The sequence below is a fragment of the Marmota monax genome, unplaced genomic scaffold (assembly GCF_021218885.2).
Source record: "Marmota monax isolate L192 unplaced genomic scaffold, Marmota_monax_Labrador192_F-V1.1 WCK01_AAM20220418_F8-fsc00034, whole genome shotgun sequence".
In the NCBI taxonomy this organism is placed as follows: Eukaryota; Metazoa; Chordata; class Mammalia; order Rodentia; family Sciuridae; genus Marmota; species Marmota monax.
In genome coordinates, this window is record NW_026693934.1 from 3001483 (window position 1) to 3016408 (window position 14926).

The 14926-nt window shown below is 32.3% G+C and overlaps 1 protein-coding gene across 1 annotated transcript in view; it reads left to right on the top strand.

The window, feature by feature from the left end:
• Nucleotides 1-14926, top strand: part of Lrp1b (LDL receptor related protein 1B) — a 1856415-nt gene that overhangs the window by 1356170 nt on the left and 485319 nt on the right. The window contains exons 36-37 of the mRNA XM_058585368.1: nt 626-760; nt 1314-1443. Coding sequence (XP_058441351.1) covers nt 626-760; nt 1314-1443 — 265 coding nt within the window. The remainder of the gene's footprint in view (nt 1-625; nt 761-1313; nt 1444-14926) is intronic.

The following is a 14926-nucleotide window of genomic DNA, read 5'->3' on the forward strand; positions in this document are numbered from 1 at the left end:
GCAATTCTTCAAATATCCTTAAGCCCATTTGTACAATGAGAGTTTGAAATATGAGGTGTTTGTAGTTGACATTTGGGAAGTTACTTAGTACCTCAGAAGGAATAATTGAATGATAAGGCTTTATACATTTTGAGTGACATTATGTTTAAAATACCCTTGATAACAGTTTAAATTCCTTTTTCTTCTATTGTCTCTCCTTTGAGACATTGTTGATTTTATCATGTCAGTAATGTTCTTTTTTATATTTAGCAGATTCAGACACAGATATGATTGTGAAGAGAAAAATTATGGTCCAATATAACATGGTTTGATATCACACTTGCAAATTCATGGGGGATAAGGACTTACTGTTTTAAAATGAATAGGAAAGCAAATGATACAGAATGTGATAGATCATTTCACCAAATATTTCAGACAGTACTTGAAAAGATCTTTTGGCTAAAATATAGCTTCTTTCATATTATTTTCATACCTTTCTTCCTATATAATTTTGTATCCTGAAGAATACTCTTTTAGCATACCCAGGATGATAACTGTAAAGATACTAATGCTATAGGGTCCTAATGCATATATTGCTACACATTTTATAGTGTGTGGGTGTATGTTTTCTCTGTCTTATTCACAGGAAATGATACCATCTATTGGACAGACATGGGCTTTAATAAAATCAGCCGAGCTAAAAGAGATCAGACTTGGAAAGAAGATATCATTACCAATGGCTTGGGAAGAGTGGAAGGAATAGCTGTTGACTGGATTGCTGGTATAATCTAAGACTTTTTTCTTTTAGTTTCATACTTGTTTTGTTAGAGTCTCAATCTGCTTCATAAAAATTGTGTTTCTGACTCCTAACAGTTTCTTTTACGCTTCTAGCCATGGGGGTAAATAGTCTCTTTTGCTCTTGGTTCCACTCTTTCTAATGCTATTGAGCCTTTGACTAAGCGTTTTTCATGTTGAAGGAGATTATATAGTGTGAACTTTAACCAAATCTCCTGAGAGCTCTGTAAAGCAGGTAAATGAAAATGTTAGTTCCTTTTTGCCTGAAGTCAGTATGAAGTTTAAATAGATTCCTTTGATGGGTGGGGAAATTTTCACCATTTAAAACATATAAATAGATCATTATATGGTTTAGTCAGAGACATATGAAATTAGGATTGGGAGTTTTAACAGCTTTCTTTTTAGAAAGTAATGATTAAAGAGTAGAAACTTAATGTCTTAATAGTTATGTGAATGTTCAGAAATTTAATTTTAGCCATACTAATAAATAATTTCCTATCTCACACTGTATTATGAACTATATTATGTATTTCTCACAGGTAACATCTATTGGACAGATCATGGTTTTAACTTAATTGAAGTTGCAAGACTCAATGGCTCTTTCCGTTATGTAATTATTTCCCAAGGCCTGGATCAACCAAGATCTATAGCTGTGCACCCAGAGAAAGGGTAATTTTAAAATTTACATTTATCTTCTGAATCTTAAGCGGGCTTTCTTGTTTTCTTAGGAAAAATAAAACAGAAAATTATATTAATATTTAGTTTTAACTATTTATAATATCTGAAACAAACTAAAAATATCTTAAGGAGAAAATGAAATTTATTTTTAGTTTGCTTATGCATATTTTAGTACATATTTGATAAAGTCATTTACTATGTGGTTATTTTATATGTGTTAATCCAAATAAGAACAACAACATATTTCTAGGTTCTCAATTTAGAGTTTTGACCTAGAACTGTTTTTATAATTAGATATTCAATTATTTATTGAATGAGTGAAATAATAATTTAACAAACAACCTACTGAAGTTCCAATATCTGTTTAAGTGCCTATGATTATCAAACTAACATTTTCATCCAAGCTTTTTTTGTTTCATTTATTATTTCTTTCCTTTTTTTTTGTTTTTACTTATTTTATTTTGAGTTGTAGATAAGTATATCTACCTGTCCATTTGGAAAATTCATGGAACCCAAAGTTTACATGGACATACACACATATAAAATTGAAGTGCATTCAATCTACCACCACATTTCACTGTTTTTTTTTTAAATTACCTTCTAAATAATTCTACTTTCAATCTACTACCCTATATCTTTACTGCTTCCACCCTGTTTGAATCTGCTGTTACCTTAAGTATGTGCAATAAGTTCCCATTTGGTCTCCAAATCTCAATAAAGGCTAGAGTAATTTTTTTAAACATGTAAATCTTATCTAAGTCCTTCCAATGTATTCCCATTGCCTTTAAAGTCCAAAAGCTCTATTTGATCCTAACCAGCTCCTGTGCAAAATTTTCATCTCAAACACCTGCTATTGCATTTTTTACATTCTCAATTCATCAGTGTTGGACTTTGGTTAAATTTTCAAATATTTCTTAATCTCCTTCATTTCTAGGCTTTGTACATCCTCTTCCGTTTACTCACAGTGCTCTTCCTATTACTAATTTGCTAATCACTTTTACAATTCTGTGGCGTTGAAAATAGATTGTTCTATGATCCCACAGCACCTACAACTTTTATGTATGCAAGCTCTGTGCACTAATATTTGCTTATTTATTTATATTTATTTGCCTGGTAGCTGTACATTCCACTATGCTGGGAAATGTTCCTATTATTCCTTATACTTAAATTCTAGGAGAAAAGCCATGTGCGTTTGATATATTTCTCGATCCTCAGGGCTTAGTATAGTGACTATTAAAGAATAAGAAGCTTATGATAACTGCTTTCCTCTTAAATAACAATGTAAGGTTTTTCTCCATTTTAAAACCCCATATTACTCCCCACAATGTGTTTCTTGCATCCTTAGTATGGCATCACTTAAGGTTTTTTTTTTTCTTTTTGGTACTGAGGATTTAACACAGGGTTACTTCACCACTGACTTCCATCTCTAGTTCTTTTTATTTTGGATTTGAGAAAGGGTCCCACTAAGTTGCCAGGGGTCTGGCAAAGTTGCTGAGGCTGGCCTTGAACTTTGATCCTCCTGCCTCAGCCCCCTCAATCATTGGGATTACAGGTGTGCACTTTGATAGGCCACTTAAGAATTTTTGTTTTTGTTTTTGTTTTTGTCAACATGGGACATTTTTATGTAAATGTGTCTCCTATATCTTTTGGAATGAAAGTAAAGTAATACTATGGTTGTTAAAAAAATAAATAAATAAAAAAGGTGCATCAGATAAATAAGCATGAAGAACACTGAGTTAGAATAAAATCATTTATATAAAATATTAAATCAGCTTTCATGAAACTATGCAACCTATATTATATGTGGTGTGTACTTTTTCTAATATTTATCACTTATTTGAATTTCCTGGTAAATGCTGCACAATTAATGTTAATATTATAGGGAGAAAAACAAAGAAGATTATTGTAGAAGAATGTCATCAAATTTGCCATATTTTATGCTAAAACTAAGATTATAATATAAAAATTTAAAAGACATTAATTAGGAATGCTGTAGGATGTAAGCAATAACTTAGCTAGAGCAAATAGAGCTCTTCTTCATGAATAAATGAAGTCTGAAATTACATGGTTGATACTAGTATTTCACTTCATGGACTATCTTTTTATGCTTCTTCATTACTGTCTTTACTAGCCTGTGTTTTTTTTTTTTCTTTTGCTTGTTGTTATCACACCCTTGTTACAGCATTTAGAGGTACTGTCAAGCAGCTGTCTATGTTTAAGAAAGGAGGAGAACAGGATAAAATATTTCTTTCTAAGATCTTTTCATTCACTTGGGAGGAGAAAGACATTATTATTAGACCTTTTGTTTTTCCTCAGCCAGAGTGAGTTACTTGCCTATCCCAGATGAGTCAATAGCCAAAGGAAGGTATTTTCTTGATACATTTAGATGTGTTATGATCCATCATTTGGATCTGGGGTAATGTCCCTGACCAAGCAACTTACATTGGAACTTACCTTAGAAACTCAGTTTCGATTATGAGGAAAGCTCTTGAGAGGATGGAATTCAATGAGACATTAGGAGGCCAAAGAAGACCAACTGTCTTGATTGTTATATTTCAAGGGTCATCCCCACTCACTCTTCTTTGTTCCCATTTTTTCTTTCTCACTTTGAATTTTGATGTTAGAGTTCCCCCAGGTTCCATTTTTGGTACATATCACTTTTCTTATTTTCATCTCCCCTAAATGTTAAGGATTAGCAAATGTATGTACATCTAGATAGGACCTTACTCCTGATCTCCAGATTTTTATGTTCTCCTGTATATTTAGCATTTTCATTTGGAGACCTATAGCAGATTTTATTTTCCAGATCATTACTGTAATATTTGGCATCCTGGATGCTTGTTCTTTTATGTTATAACATGGATACTTTTCCAAAAGTGAGGTTGAGCCCTTTTTCCATACCCTTGAATCTGGGTGAGCCTATGACTGTGGTAGATGTGATACAGTATAATCTCTGTATCATAAAAGGAGATAAAACCTCTACCTGATCCTCTTGGGATGTTTTTAGAAGCTGCACTTCTCTGTGAGAAAATTGAGAAGCAGCATAAAGAAGCCACATATGTTTTCTAATCAGTAACCATAGTCTGCCACAGCTCACAGCCAGTATCAGTTGCCAGGTGTTTCAAGTAAGAGAACCTTTAAATGTCTCCAGAACTCAGCTGCTATGTCACTTCATCTTTGAGGTCACCACAGTTGAGGTGAAGAAGTGATGAATCACTCCCGAAGAGCTCCCCAAATTGCAAACTCATTATCAACTAAATGATTATTGTTTACTCCTTTTATTTGAGCATAGTTTAGAGCTGAAATAAGATCTAACAGAAGTCTTGACCTTTTCATTTGTAAAACTAAACTGAATCATTCTTTACAATTGTAACTTCTCCATTAGTTGAGGATAATTCTATTGTTTCATTTACTCAGGCCAAAATATATGGTGTCTCTCTTACTCTTTACCTAATATACCAAGAGATTCTATTATCTATTACTTCTAAATGCATCTCTACTTATTTGCATAATGATCTCGTTGTGACCCTAACTCTGAGCCATAATCATCTCTTGCCAGGGTTTCTAAATTGTGTATCCCCATTTTCTATCCTTATATTCCTACCATCTCTTCTTCATGTTGGAGAATGATGATTGTCTTAGTAGCTTGTACCATTTATTTGCACAAAATTCACCAGTGTATTTCCTTTTATCCCATTTTAAATCTCACACACAATCTAAAGTATATCATTTTTTCCCATTTATATGTTAAGAAATTGAGTCAGAAATTTGTAAAAGCATTACTCCGTCACCAAATTGGTATATAGGTTTCCCTAAATTCCAAAAATTATGTATAATGTATACATGTACATATGCATATTTCATGTAGCCTCTCCCTCTCTCTATGTGTGTGTGTATAATTATATATATATATATATATATATATATATATATATATATGTAGTTAAGCATAACGTAATTTAATAAAAAGTATCAGTTATATAAAATAGTTTTAGGATGAAATCAAACTGATCATTTAGAGATTAAAACTATAAATGAAAGAGAATAAATAGTAATGAGAAATATGAAAAAAATGTAGGTGGTAGTATATTAAAAAACCTTGAACTGGGTCTGGATTTTCCACACATCTTCTTACCTGCCCTGGCATTGCATAGACTCACACCACTAGCTACTAATAAGGAACAGATTCTTAATTTTATTCAATTCTTATATTGAAACATATGATTCAATTGAATGCTTACATCATACCTATAAACTTAAAAAATATATTATATTACAATGTGATGGTGTTATTAAAATTTCTTTAAATTATAATTGAAAATTCATAAATCATTGCAGCTGAAATAGATAATATTTGACCTATACTTGGATTATGAATTATTATTCGAATGGCATGAACAAATAAAATGTGAATGTTATATAATCGTCTAGATAATCAGAAAAATGGATGTTTAATTTGTTTCCAATGAATAAAATTTCCCCATGATGTTTTTAAGTTCAATTCTTTATTTGTATTGGTAGAATCTCTTTTGCCTGACCTATTAGATTTTCATGTAGTTCAATTTAACAAGCCTGTTCGTGATACTTGTCAATCTGTAGTTTTCTTTTTCACTTCTTATTCAAAGTATATACTCTTTTCAAGTTGATATTTGGGACCTTCCTTTTCTTAAGTAGCTCATCTTTTCACATCCATCTTTTTTTTTTAAGAGATAGAGAGAGGGGAGAGAGGAGAGAGAGAGAAAGAGAGAGATTGAGAGAGAGAGGGAATTTTTAATATTTATTTTTCAGTTTTCGGTGGACACAACATCTTTGTTTTATTTTTATGTGGTGCTGAGGATCAAACCCAGTGCCCCATGCATGCCAGGCGAGCGCGTTACCGCTTGAGCTATATCCCCAGCCCCACATCCATCTTAAGCACATGATTAACCTACTTTCTTTTTAGTGGATTGAGAATATCAGGGAAAGGAAGCTACAAATACTTCATTTTTGTAAGTTTATTCAACGAATATTTATTGAGTACTAGGCACTATGAACCAGGACATTTTCAGTATCCATCTATGTCCAATCAGCTTTCAATTCAGTACATTTTAACAAAATGGTAGTACATATTAAAGCTACTGGTAGGTACTGAATAAGGTGTTGCTTCTGAAATAGGAAGTTTCAACCCATAAAATATTTCCTTAGAGTAAGTCTCATTTTTTTAAAATAAGACTTATCTTCAGGCATAGTAAGACTAACCTAATGAAAAGTTAATGTCATATACAAATTTCATGTTGTAGCAATAATTAAAAGAACACTGTAAAATTACCTTTTCTTTTCTTTTTTTTTTTTTTAATTATAGCATGTGCTTAGATTAGTTATTAAAAGAGAGGTTAATAGCCTCAATGGTAGTGTTAGTAGAGACTTTGTGGAGGAGAGTTAAAGGAGAAAAAGTTTCCTGAGATAATATATATACACATACATATCCATAATAAATAGTGACAAGGCAAAAGCCATTTGGAAAAATGTAGGCACATTAGATGCATGTAGGAAAGCACAGGTAATATGTCTAGAAGATAACTGGGGGCCATAAAATAGGTGGTAATTTTCTCCATATATTAAAGAAATTATTATAGTGACACCTTCTTTAGTGAAGGTGGATTCACTTTTAAGTAAAATCTAAGCTAGTTCTGGTTTCCTTCTCCTAACTATTCTCCCTGGACCCCAAAGGCAACATAAGGTGAGATCCAAAGTGTGATGATAATTCTTAAAGAAATTATAGCATTGATTAAAGTAGAAAATTTTCAGGATGATTTATAGGTGAGGGTGAGTTCTTCCTGTGCCCTCAAGTCAAGTAGTGGAGAGTTAGGGACAAATTTCTAAAGGCATGAATGGAGAGGCAAGAGCAGTGAATAAAACATCAAGTCCCTTTTTCATTGCAGATCCCCAGTCCAAAAGGAGTACTGCGTTTTTTGTTTTGGTACTGGAGATTGAACCCAGGGGTGCTCCATGGAACTACATCTCTAATCCTTTTTATATATTTATTTATTTATTTTGAGACATAGTCTCACTAACCTGCTTAGGATCTGACTAAATTGATGAGCTTGCACTCAAACTTGAAATCCTCCTACCACAGGCTCTTGAGTCACTGGGATTAAAGGCAGCTCCACCACGCCCAACTCCAGGAGGAGTGCAATAGTTTGAATATGAAATCAAGACTTAAAAGACCAAGACATCAATACAAGGTCCCCTGTGGAACAATGTCCAGGGGTGGAGCTATTAGGAAGTAATTGGATCGTGAGGGTTCTGACCTCAGCATTTGATTCATTGATGGATACATAACTGCATGGCATTATTAGGATCTGATAGAAATTCTAGGAGTTGGGTTTAGTTGGAAAAAGTTGGTCTCTGGAGATGTGCCCTGGATGGGTTTTCTTGTTCCCAGCTACTTCCTTTTTCTCTCTTCCTCTTTGTGCTTCCTGGTTACCATAAGGTGAGCATCTCTGCTTTACCACACAGTCTACACCATGATGTACTGCCTCTCTACAAAGCGATGGAGTCAGTCATCCATGGACTGAAACCTCTGAAACTGTAGGCCAAAAATATCTTTCCTCTTTGAAGTTGTGTTTCTCACATATTTGTCACAGAAACAAAAAGTTGACTACACATGGAGTCAGATCAAAGTTGGAAAAAGAGAAGAGATTTTTAAATGAATATAAGATTTAAGTTTGGACTTAGACTTAGTCTTTTATGCTTGAACATTACTCTTAATTAACAACATGATAGTGTTCATTTACAAGCAATTGACTTGGAAGTTACGGCACCTTCCTGAAATAGCCAATTCTGGAGAAGAGATTTAGTTGAGTAAAGATGTAATCTGGATTTGGATAAATATAAAATCAGTTCACATTTATTCCAACAGAATTAAGATTCTGCAGTAAACCATAATAGTGGGTGAGATTACCCAGAAATGACTACAGAAAAAAGAAATCCAAGAACAAAAATTAGTGTTTATAGTAAGAGAATGAAATGCCTAGGAGAGAGGGAAAATAAAAGTGAGCAATAAGACAAAAAGCTGGGAGGATGAGCCATTTTGAGTCCTCAGGAAATTGATGCATGGTAGTATTCTAAGGAAAAGAGTTTAGAAGAGTGAGCTGACTTTCAGGAGTCAGGAGAAGTAAAAACAAAGAACAGAATATGCAATTAATGATTAGGATGATGTTTCCCAATGTTATGTATTTCAGGAGACTGATAGTAAGGTCAGAAATGAAAGAATTAATAAATCAATGATAATTAGAATGTGGAAGTAACATATATAGGCTACATAGGTATAAGCTCAGCCAATAAAAAGGAAAGAGGAAAACATGAGGTAAATTGAGAAAATAATAGAGTATTGAGTAAGTTTTTCTTAGTATGGAGGTAGGCACTGCACATATTCACAGAAACAGTAGAAAAAGCTAGTAGAAAGGAAGAGCATGAGAATGAATATCAAAGAAGAGAGAATTTCCAAGGAGTACAGGAGGAAACTTGGGGAGGAAGATACAGTAGAGTGGAGCAGGATGGGTAGGAGACAGAATGTTGTTGGACAAAATGTTTGCCTTGCATTAAGTATTCCAGAAACAGGTCCTAGAGTAAGAATTCAATCCATAAATTGAAAGAAGCAGAATAGGAAAGAGAAAGAGAGCAAATGTTCAATTTTGAGCCAAGTTCAGGCCACAGGCTGATTTCTTAGGGAGCTCTGGAGTATAAACATCTTAAGGGGATTTAGCTTCCATACTCCCAACTTGTCCAATGGATAAGGATCAGCTCTGAAGACATAATCCCAAGAGAGTTGGCTGTCAGCACTTGTTGGAAAAGAGATTCTAATGGTCCAAAGATAGTCCTTAGAGAAAGTTTTATGAAGAATAAAGAATCTGAGCTCTAGAGCATATGGAAATGGAGCACAACCTTCCAAAAAGTTCCACAAGAAAACTTCTAGAACTAATAAATGTATTCATCAATGTAGCAGGATATAAAAATCAACACCCATAAATCAAATGCACTTCTGTATATCAGGGACAAATCCAATTATAATACCTAAAAACAAAAACCTATTATATCTATTATAATAGGTACCCTATTATAATAGCCTAAAAACAAAAACAAAAAAACCAAGCAAACAAACAAACAAACAAACAAACAAAAACTTGGGAAACAACGAAAGAGGTGAAAGATCTATATAATGAAAACTAGAGAACCCTAAAGAAAGAAATCAAAGAAGACCTTAGAAGATGGAAAGATCTACCTTGCTCTTGGATAGGCAGAATTTATATTGTCAAAATGACCATATTACCAAAAGCACTATACAGATGTAATGCAATGCCAATCAAAATCCCAATGGCATTCCTCATAGAAATAGAAAAAGCACTCATGAAATTCATCTGGAAAAATACTCTTATATTTAATTGAAAAATATCCAGATTATCTAAAGCAGTCCTTAGCAGGAAGAGTGAAGCGGGTGGCATCACTATACCAGAACTTAAACTATACTACAGAGCAATAGTAACAAAAACAGCATAGTATTGGCACCAAAACAGACTGATAGACCAATGGTTCAGAATAGAAGACACAGAGACTAACCCACAAAATTACAATTATCTTAGACAAAGGTGCCAAAAATGTACATTGGATAAAAGAGCCTCTTCAACAAATGGTGCTGGGAAAACTGGACATCCATGTGTAACAAAATGAAATTAAACCCCTAGCTCTCACCATGCACAGAACTGAACACAAAGTGGATCAAGGACCTAGGAATTAAACCAGAGACTCTGCCTCTAATAGAAGAAAAAGTAGGCCCTAATCTCCAACATGTTGGATTAGGCCCCAACTTCCTTAATAAGCTTTTTCTTTTTGATTTCAATTACATTTAGATAACTTTCGTTTGAACAAAAAATTACTCATGTTTTATTACTGTCCTTGAGTTTACTTCTCAACTTCTCAGAATATGTGATCTATACACATTTTCTTGTCATTGAATTACTGAAGTTGGTTTTCAGCTTCTGTTTATCTAGAAATTTCTAAACTTATCCATAACCAAAGACAGAGATTTCTTTTTTTAAGATTTTACAGGACTTCAACTTTTTCCTTCATTGACAATTCACCCAAGAATTTCTTTTGAGTAACCTTTCTATCCTTGAGTTTTCTGGTTCACTCTGGTCCAATCTATATAGCTCCTGTGAGAATTGTAGTTGATTTTCCTCATTTCAGACTTCATATGCTATTCTCTCTTATTATTTTTTTTAATATTTTGCTTATAAGTGATGTGATTTTATGGTTTTTATGTGTATCTTTGAATGTATAGTAAGAAATACTAAACATGCAAAATAAAATCTAATTTTGATTCATTTATTTATGTTTCTAGTTTCCTTTAGAATGATAGCTTTGAATTTGTCACTAAATTTAGTATGTTCCCTACCTTTCATCTACTGACTTCCTTTCTTAAACGTGGCACTTATTTTTGTGTAATCATAAAAAAAAGATTAAACCTTTAAGTAAATTATTTGGTTAGGCCCCAACTTCCTTAATAAGCTTTTTCTTTTTGATTTCAATTACATTTAGATAACTTTCGTTTGAACATTGATGAAATCACCCATTTTGTTCCTCATCAAATTCGTCATTTTTTTCTCTTAGAATGTCAGATCAATTTTTTTCTATTATGACTACAGGTGCATCACTGAAATCAGAAAGATATCAGCAAATATTTTGGGCTTTCTTAATTTTTAAATCCCCCAAAAAGATTTATATGTTGACCCACGAACAAAAAAACTTTGATACTTTAAAAATATTTCAATATTATTTATCTGTATACCTTTATATCTACTTAAAAGCATTTCTTAAATAATAATTAGGCCACTTGGATAAATATTTTTTCCATATTTATAGTTAAGAATAGACATTAGACATATTTAAAGTCAACTTTCTTTACAGAAAATATTTATTACAACTTGGAATTATTATTGGAATTTGTCCCACTATATTTTTTGTTCATATATTTATTGACTTCAAAGGGGAAAAAAAAGCTGAAAAATGATAACTCTATATAAAATTACACAAAAATTGATTTCTACATAATAGTACGTAGAAATTTAAGTGTCAAAATTCATATCAAAGAAATAAAGTACAACATTTTAGTATTATGTTTGAAATTAAATCACAACAGGTGGTATTACCAAGGGAAAACACCCATAATGGAGCAAATTAGCTGAATCCAACATATACATGTGCCTTGAAACTGAGGCATAAAGCCTGTTTTTTAAACTATAGAGTCTTGAGATCTTGTAAAAGGTAGCCAAATGCAAAATAGGACCCATTTATGAATTTATTTCAGCTTGAAAATTAGTTTCTCCCCTCCATTGACTTTTCTTTCTACTTTTCTTAAGTTAGGCATCACTTTTCTTTTGAAAACTGAATGTGATAATTATCTTTATGCTAAGAAAACATTTTCTCCTAACAAAAAATTACAGGAAGTCATAGTATGATATTGACAAATTTATTAACTTCCTATGATATAGTTGCTACATGAAACACATACTACGTGGGTTTCTTGAATTTGTATTCTTGTGACTATAAATGAGTTGCTGACATGCCTTTATTTCCGAGGCAAATATTCAAATTTGATGAAATGGTATTTTGATGTTCAACAAGTCCATATTATCAAATGGTATTTCATTGATTATACATATGCTTTTATGACATGCTCAACTACATTCAGAAGACCTCTGTTGACAGTTTAATATCTGTTAAGGTAGAATCTAGCAGAATTTAATACCATCTTTTAGAGTACATCTTAAGGCAAGGCCACAAATAAAAAAGTGGAGTAAATTTAATTTGCAGTATTAATAATGGTGGGATCAGGGTGCCATTTATAGAATATTAAGATACCATGGTAATCAAGTAACACAGGCCTACCATGCTTCAGATCAGAAACACTTTTTCTCTTTTCCTAAGTCTCAGGGGGGAAAATGTGAACAAGTTATAATAGCAAATGGAATAAAAGTAACAGTACTTTTTAAAAAAAAAAATCTTATGATTGCCTTCTTTCAAAGCTAGCTAGGTCATTACTGTGTGTGTGTGTGTGTGTGTATTTTGTTTTTGTTTTTGTTTTTTTAACCCCATGCTTCATCCCCATTCTTTAACTCTAAATGTGAATCTTGAATCTTACCTTTCCTGCTACAGGAGGGAAGGTTAGAAAATAGATCAAGAAGCCTTGGGCATCATTTCAACTATGAAGCTGGTAGAGGAGAGAGGCCAAAAAGTTCAGGCAACTTGTCACTGCCAGAGAGTGCCCCAGTCCCAGACCACTAAAGCCATATTGAGTGGAAACCAGGGACAGCAACACTTACCTGTATAACCTTTCCCTAGTTTCTTAAGACATCTGAACAATAAAAAATGGGGTACAAGTATAAAAGAAAAGTTTAAAACATTTCTTTCACTGTTTATTTATAAAAAACTGCCTCACTTTCAGGGTGAAATGTATAAGGTAGAATGGATGTGATTCATGGCAAGATATGTTGCAGCTTATGAAACAAATAAAAAAAATTTAATAATTTAATAATTCTAAATGGCTCATAAGTTCTAGGAGGCTAGATGTTAAATATTTGAAAACTTCATAGATTATCAGGAAACATCAAATACTATATATTGAAGATATCCCAGATACATAACATAGAATAATTCACTCAAGAAAATTATAGTTAAAAATTTGATAAACAAACTAAAACCATGTATACATATTTATTTCAATGAGAGGATGAACAATGAGGCAGAGTATAAACACATAAATAAAATAAGAAAATGACTATAGTATACTTTTATCAGCTCAATATACTATGAGATTATAGATGCCAATGCAATTTTTCTTTGTGAAGAATTTTCTTCTGTACTTCTCCGTTGAGAGCTGTAATTGTAATTGTTCTATGTAACTATTCAATTTGCAGTCTAACATTAGCTTAAAAGTAATAAGTCTAGGGAAGGAATCATAGAACAAATGATAATTTATAAATATTTTATAAGCTAAGAAAGAAAGTACAGTCAAAATGGACTATTTCTTTATTTCAGCTCAAAAATGAAATTCAATTTTTAACAATTCTAAAATTGTTATATAAAGGACAACTTTTATCATCATAGATCTTCAGCATTCTTATGGTTGAAGCTCCTACTTTCATGACTTACAAAGGCTTTCAGTTAGAAATTTTTAGGTATTTCTGTTAGCATTTTCTCTTGTAATTCTTTAATTAGCCCAATTATGTCTGTCATTAAAGAGTGAACTTCATGAGGGTCTTAACTCTAATGAATTTATGTCCTAGCACATTCTAAGTACGTAAGTAAATGTCTATTGAATGAAATATCAATAATTATTTTTTCATTACTCAATTAGTACATTTTAAATTACAATGAAAGAATAAATTTGAGAATCAAGAACAAATTTAACAAAAAAGCTTGAAAAGTAGTGCCCAAGAGTATACTGGTTCTGTCTCTTTCTTTTCTTAAGCACAGTGTTCAACTGTCTGTGTTTGAGTTATTTTTACATTGCAGGATACTTTAAACAATTGCAATATATTTAAGACTTGAAGATTGATTTGAAATTGGCATGCAATACTTGTCAAAACAAATCTTAGAAACCTCAGGAATAGCAAAGGCTCTGTACTACATTTAACTCTTTACAGGGGATAAAGGATGTTAATTCATGTGTTCATGATATATATTCAAATTTTTAAAATATTATATAGTTTTGCAGGTACCAGGAGGATAGAGAAATGGACATGTTGACCTAACAAGGCATTCAGTTCTTATGGATTTTAAATGATTCTAGGGAATCTGCTAAGGGATGTAAAATTATATGCAATTATTGTCAAATTAGATTTTGATGCTTATGTAAAGGCTAGATACTATTGTTGTTCTGTAGGAGTTTTTTTTTTTTTTTTTTTTTTTCCTTTTTGGAGATATGGGAACCCACTGTTGATCTCCACTCTAAGAGAAGACACGATATTCTTGACCAAGGGAAATTACATAGCAGGATTCAATAATCTTCATTTTTGTGCCAGCATAGAAATTTTTCTCACCTCTGTGTTTTCTTTTTTAATATATCTGACAAAGTATCTAAATCATGTTTACTTAGAGGAGGCAAATACTAAAGAAATGGGCAGTTTATTATAAAAATTATAACCATAATCTGAGCTCCAGAGAAAAAGTTTAGCAGAGAAGAGAATCTTAAATTCAAAGAAAATGATTGATTCAAATTAGTTGCTTTCCACTAATGTTCACATTCAACTGCATAAGAACCACATTGAATCCTCTTTGTTTTTTCCAGCAACTGAGACTTATTCATTCTCCTATTTCTTCTCTTCCTTACCCTTATCTCACCAAATCAGAACTTTGTTTACCAGTGTAACTGAAGCAGAAGACAATTATTTCTTTATAAGTATACCTGTGTATAAACTAAAACATCAGCTAAATT